This window comes from Lutjanus erythropterus, chromosome 6 (genome assembly GCF_056507025.1).
Source record: "Lutjanus erythropterus isolate fLutEry1 chromosome 6, fLutEry1.hap2, whole genome shotgun sequence".
NCBI lineage: Eukaryota > Metazoa > Chordata > Actinopteri > Lutjaniformes > Lutjanidae > Lutjanus > Lutjanus erythropterus.
This window is the reverse complement of record NC_139322.1, coordinates 19,890,129-19,896,860: the sequence shown is the minus strand read 5'-3', so window position 1 is coordinate 19,896,860 and position 6,732 is coordinate 19,890,129. Positions and strand designations below refer to the sequence as shown.

Genomic DNA, 6,732 nt, shown 5'->3' with positions numbered 1-6,732 from the left:
AAAAGGGACATTTATTAGACACTGAACTATGACTATTTCACATAGGGCTACATATACCAATTTTTTTCCCCAGGAGGGCAAAGACAAGAACCACCCTACTCTGCCTGTGATTATTCATTGCCTTCACTGGTTGGGTTCATGTTGGCATGAGGAATGATTGGTTAAGGTTAGGGTAAGAATATCAGGGTAAGCCAGTCAGAGGCAGAATAGGGTGGGTCATGACTTTGCCTTCCTTGGAAAAAGATTTGGTATGTGTAGCTCTATGTGAAATATTCATAGTTCAGTGCCCAATAAATAAAAGTTTTTTTCAATATCAAACTGCACATTTTAGAGTTGACTTTTATTGTGACCAGTCCAAGGCACACCCAATCCTGCTGTTTAATCAGTATCTTTGTATGCCACACCTGACAGGTGGATTGATTATCTTGGCAAAGGAAAAGTGCTCACTAACACAGATTTTAAAAAAATTTGCAAACAAAATTTGAGAGAAATACACTTTTTGTCTGGATTGAAGAAGTCTTACTTCATCTCATGAAAAATGGGAGCAGAAACAAGAGTTATATTCATATTTTTGTTGAGAACATTTTCTTTATAGGTCTGTCTATTATCTTGAGTAACTGGGTCATAATTTCTAGAAAGAGACATTGCTTTTGAGTTTTTCAAATACAGCGCTTTGAGCACCACAAGCTAAGAGCCATCTAATTCCATTATATTTGAGACACAGCAGACATCTCTACAGCTGATATCTCCAAAATTCGGCAACTCACACCAGAACAATCTAGATGAACAAATAGCACTTCAGGCCAGAGGAAAAATCTGTTCATTTGATTTGAGTGTGGACTTTCAAAAACAAAGTCTCCTCATTGTTCTTTAAGATAATATGTTGTCATTAGTTATTGAACCTCATCGGTCTGTTGTGGCTTCCAAGCTACACAGCTAACATGCCCCCTGAGAGGGAGGCCAGCCCCAACTTGCAGCACTACAATTTGGCTATTGAAAAGGCGAGGAGGGTTGGGAAGGAGGAGGCAAGAGATCCTGTCATGGTGCCCAGTGGGTTCAGAGCTTGTGGTTGGAGTGCTGGAAAGACTGCCTTGTCTCAGTGATTAATGGTGGGGAACTCGGAGGCAGGAGCGAGGGGAGAGGCTTATGTGGCAAGATTGTGCAACTTGAATGCACAATACTGTAGAGTTTTCAATGAATCTAAAGCATGCCTTAATTTGATTACAGAATCTCTCTCATTTTTTCCCCCATTTGGGATCTAATCCAGGAATCCTTAATCATAAAATACCGCTGGAAAAAAAATGCAATTCTAATCAGCGATGAATAGGGTAAACACTGCACGAGGGCTCCAGTTTTCCCAAATGCATTTATTAAGCATGTACAGTATATGACATCTCAATTAATCAAGAACAGTATCAAAGACTTGCCGTTTCCTTTTATGGCCTTAACAAAAATATAACATCATTCAATATGAACATTATTCTGCTCATTTCACAGTTAAAACATTTTACACAAATGACCTGCTATTTAATGAAAAAAGAGGCCTACTGTGACACTTAGAAAATATGACAATCACTTAGCTATTATCTGACAACAGAGGGAAATAGAAAACTCACTCATAGTACGACTCCCACATGCATTAAACATGCAATACAAATGTAACAGCCACAAAATTACAGCAAAACATCTTGTAGTTATTAATTGTTCAAATGCCTTGTGCATGCTGTGTACGTACAGTCTGAAGACCTGCAGCCTTCTGTAACCGTGCCTGAGAAACATAAATGATATCACTCCTTTAATTAAGATATGTTCACATAGTTTAATTAAAATGTTTCATGAATGGTGAATGGGTGGTGCGTTCAGGGGATTTCAGCTCAGGGATGCTAATCAGACATCCTCCAGTCTTTCATAAGTAAGTGAAAGTGGATGTATCATTGAGGTTTTGATGAGCACAGGAGGGATGGCCATTATGGGGCCCTAGGGCCAGTTTGAAATGCCAGCATGGTGATGACTATCTATGCCGGTACAGGAGGGTGGAGGACCATTTGCAACAGATGGAAGTATGCAGCTCAGATGGGGCAGGTCTGCAGGGTGAATACACTGACCACTGCTGGAGGACACGGGAGCATAATCCATGAAGTGCAGCTCCGAAGAGACACATGCTCCTGGAAACCTCAGGAGGTCACATGAGCTTGAGGGGTCACAGTGAGACCACTGAGACGAACCTGCCACCTTTCTGTACTTGTGCTCCCTCTTGTACCTCATCCTGCGGTTCTGAAACCAGATCTTGACCTGGCGATCGGTGAGCCGCAGTCCGGCGGCCATCTCCAGCCTGCGGGGTCGACACAGGTAAGGGCTGAAGTGGAACTCCTTCTCCAGCTCCAGCAGCTGGCTGCTGGTGAACGCCGTTCTCTCCCTCCTGACGCCGAGTCTTCCTCTGCCTGCCACACCACCAGGAGGAAGCACATAAAGAACACTGTTAAAAATAATACAGGAATTCAGTGTAATCAACTAATCATTTCTAATTCACTTAAAATTTCTAGTATTTATTTTCTGAACGTAATAAATAACTTGAAATTTTTCAACTTAAAATGATGAATGAATGTACTTAATTCAACTCAAAGTTTGTAAAGAAATGCGATTAGCTTATAAGCAGACTTCCCAGGATGCATTGTTGATAAATATTATTTTATACTTTGAAGACAAAAGATGTTATGAAAAATTGTTGTGTGTCTCTGTTACACTATTAAGCTCCCATAAAATGGCTAGTAGACTGTTTATATTGTTTCTGTCTCCTGTAAAACAGGAAGCTGTGTTCCTACTAAGCTGAACTGCCAGAGAACATCAGAGGAAAAAAAACAGAAAATATTTTCTCCACTGAGTACGATCCAGTTTCATCCAAATCAGTAATGAAGTTATTAAGTTGTGCTTTTGAACAGTGAGGCCCATTTCTCAGAAACACTCCAGTCAGCTCCAGTGGATAGATGTATTCTCCTTCCTTGCTCCACTGCATCATTTGTAAGAACGCATTTCACTGGATGCAAATTTTGAATACGGCCCTGAGTTTTTAAACATTTTCCTGGAGAAGTTTAACTTTGACATGCCTAAGAATGTCTACAAAATGACTTTTTTTGTCATTGTTGGGGCAGATACTGGCATATAGGTGATGTATACCACAACACACATGATAAAAACACATAAACATCAAATTTTACTTGATGGGAACTTAAGTTAGTATTGAATTCAGTCCCCACTCCCTTGCATTTGAAGTTAAATAAATTCACAGTGATTTTCAAATGTTGTCTTTGTGACAATGCTGGAACAAAGAAGCTCCAAGAGCAGCTGGAGCTGTGAGTTCTTGTGTGAAATGAAGAACTGACAAACAAAATGTGAAAATAAAATCATTAATTCAATTTTCAGATAAAATTAATATGAATATATCTGAATATTTGTTTTGAATCATTTTAAAACCTCAACTTAACGTAACCTGCTTTTTTTTTTTCAAGTTGAAACATAATTTATTTTTACAGTGAAGAGTGGGGTGTTAAAAGGAAGTGCCACATATCTAACAAGTCTATCCCACAGAAGGACTTCAAGTGGCAGTAAGGCCCACGTTAATCCTCAGCCAATCAACCTGGGACAAAGCAGGGCCCTCAGCTCTTCCTGTGTATTCAGTCATGCTTGAGACACTATACAAGACTGGCTGTCTACTGTGTCATGTGTTTGGGGGAAAGTTACCTCCCGAAGAAACAGTCTGGGGGAAACATCTGACGCCACTACAGCTGCCTGACAGGCCACATTAATCATGGCTACACACGGAAGCAGACCTGTCAAATCCCCATCTCAGTCACTTAAAAGGTACCTTGGGACCACCACTGAAAATAACCACCATTAGAGATTCCATTTGACATGTATATGAGCGATACCAGGGGCCTGTTGATAACAATATGACATGCAGGGGTTAATGGATACTTAATAAGGCCTACAGTGACCTTTGGGAGAAAACTGCACTTAACAACACTGGGAGCTTTCTTGTTATGTGTTAGCTTGTTTGCAGTGTGGAGATGGTGATTGTTTATCTGTATCTGTAAAAGATAGTAGTCTGTCCATCTTTCAGAGGCTACAGCGACCTCAGTTTTAAAGCTAGAGTGAAGATACGGATATCATATAAAAACCAGATGACCTATGTGTCATGTTAAGCCAGCTTGTCAGGAAGGGGAGTGAATAATGCTCCAAAGGTGGGCTACATTTTGGCATGGTTATTTTCAATTTGCTCACATCAAGATATCTGAATGAAAATGTATTATATGAGTACCCAAGAATCTCCCCATTACAGGCTTGCCCACTTTATGTTAATCTAATGAGGTTTTTGGGGTAAAAACCCTGCAGGATGTTTTGCATGCAGTCCCAATGTGCTATTTTCGCCTATTCTAAAAATGGTGTATTTCAATATTTCTGCATACTGTGGTCCATAAACAGTATTGGAATTTCACAACTTGTCTATGACTGGAAGGCTGAGATTCTTGTGGATTCAATGAGCCCAATTGTATCCATGTCTGATGACGTTAGTGCCCCCACAGTAACCATTTCATTGTAGTGAGACCGTTTTTTAAAACTTGATCGTGATACTGTTTACTTGTTGTTAGAATTAAATTCAGTTATTCGGGGTGATCTAATCAGCTCTATGCCAAAACATTAACCTTTTGAATAGCCACAACTTTCACTGACGGCATGAAGTGTAAATTATTCAGAAATCTGTTGTGTTGTTTTAAAGCTGCCTGGTTGTTCATAATGTTTTAAATAAATAAAAAAAATACATAACAATATTTCAATTGAGAAGTGATCATTTACTGTGTATCCTCAGGGACAGAAGAGCAGTTTACAAGAGGTTTTTGTGCGGCCTTCTCCCTGCAGCTTTTGAACATGACTTTGCCTACAGAACTGGAAAAACAAGACTGACATTTGTTTAACTGTGCAACATTAAAACTAATTCACAGACAAAGTTAAAATAATAGAGAGCTTTCACAGCTGAAGAACTGGGACTTTTGTGCATGATAAATGTTGCAGATGACATGTTTGTTAAGTGAGACGTTTTTGCTCTGTTTAGAAATTTGGAGATTTTAGTTGCAGCATATACATTCAGTGTCTTCATGCAACACAAACTGCAACTCCAACTGCAAAGGTCAGAAACCAGTGTTTGAGTTGAATATCAGTGCAGACATGTGGGAGACGGTCATTAAAAATGGATGTATGGATTCAGCCCATCAGAGCACTTAATGAAGACTGTGTCAACAGTATTCTGTAGCTGTAAAAAGTTGGATTATTAGAAAGATAATAAACAAAACCAGAGTTACCAGATTGTTCAGAGTCAGTAGTCCGTGGATTCATCCAGGGGAACATTACTCCTGAGCGGCAGATGGTGAGTAGAGTGCAGCTCCTGCTCTTGATGTCCAGCTCGCCCTTGGCATGGCAGTGAACCAGAGGCTCCAGTGGGCTCTGGAACTGTTCACCTGGGTTTAACCTGGAACTGACATGAGCAGAGGAGGTCATGTTTTGCTGATTAAGTTCTGCTTCTCGGCCTCCTCCTCCTTCACCACCTCCTCCACCTCCTTCACTGTATCCTGCGCTTAGTTTTGGCACTTGTCCAGAGCTCATAGCAAAACTGTTGCCATGCAGCTGCAGTGGGAGGGCAGACTGTTGGGGGTCCATGGACCCAGCTCATCAAATAAAACCAGGAATCCCTAAACAGCACTAAAGACCAGGACTTTCTGTCTGTCTAATATCCGATCACAATTAACCTGAATGTGTAAAGGCATGCAGGGAAGAGCACTTGGAGTAACCATGTGGAGCATTTGAATAATATTTACCAGAAGGGTGCCGTAGTCACGTGTGGCCACATCCTCCAATGACAGAGCTCTGGAGTTGCAAAGTAATCCGCAGGCAACTTGGGGCGCCCGAAGAAGCTTCTGCGATATTTCTTCAGACAACATTTCTATGAGCAGCAGCCTGCGTTTCTTTACCTGTAGGGATAAAAGACACATAGAAGGGATTATGAATAGACGAACAAATGTGTAATCATCAGTGTGAGAGACAGACAGAGGGAGGTGTGTTTGTTCCGAGAGAGACAGGGGGAACAGACAGACACAGATTGCACTGTGTGGTGAGGAGCGTCTCATTAGAAATGTTGAATTCTTGTAATATTGTAAATCTTCTGTCAGGACGCGTTTATTAGACGGAGACGCCGCTTGCAGCTGCACATCCTGAACTTTTTGTGGTAGGTTTTGATCAGAAACATCGCTGCTACAGGGGGCTATGTCTATGAGCTGGACTAATATGCTGGAAAAATATCTGGTTAGCGACCACAACTCATTATTTTTGCTGGAGCTTTTTTAATCTAATGCTTAAAAATAAATTGTGCTCTGTGGTATTTTTTCCCTATTAAACCTAATGATAAATAATATTTATACTCCCGTGTCTCCATGCTGTTAGCCGCTCCATCTATCGACATTCTGCAGTGCAATAATGCTGCTTTTTAAAAGAAATCATCCCGATTATATCGCATAACTTAGTTTGCAACTAATTTAACTGCCCTATTATAAATCGGCGGGCTTTCCTTTAAATAACAGCATATGCTTATAACTGTCGGAGTGGAAGTGAAGCTGTAGCTTAATAGGATTCACTGGGAGTGGTCAGACAAAGCCCTGACAGTCATTGCCACACAAAGACAAAGGA

The 6,732-nt window shown here is 40.6% G+C and overlaps 1 protein-coding gene across 3 annotated transcripts; it reads right to left on the bottom strand.

Moving 5' to 3' along the window:
• Nucleotides 1-1,347: 1,347 nt before the first annotated feature.
• On the bottom strand, nt 1,348-6,007 carry LOC146325195 (homeobox protein Hox-C3a-like). 3 transcript variants are annotated; one of them, XM_084721058.1, is made up of 3 exons: nt 5,868-6,007; nt 5,355-5,527; nt 1,348-2,441 (listed from the first exon to the last, which is right to left on the bottom strand). In XM_084721058.1, the coding sequence occupies exons 1-3, from the start codon at nt 5,897-5,899 to the stop codon at nt 1,978-1,980; spliced, it is 669 nt and encodes a 222-aa protein (XP_084577184.1). In that variant the 5' UTR covers nt 5,900-6,007; the 3' UTR covers nt 1,348-1,977. The 3 variants fall into 3 exon arrangements, with proteins under 3 accessions (XP_084577184.1, XP_084577185.1, XP_084577183.1); XM_084721059.1 differs by lacking the exon at nt 5,868-6,007 and having other exon boundaries at nt 1,348-2,470; nt 5,345-5,837; XM_084721057.1 differs by lacking the exon at nt 5,868-6,007 and having other exon boundaries at nt 5,355-5,832.
• Nucleotides 6,008-6,732: the final 725 nt, after the last annotated feature.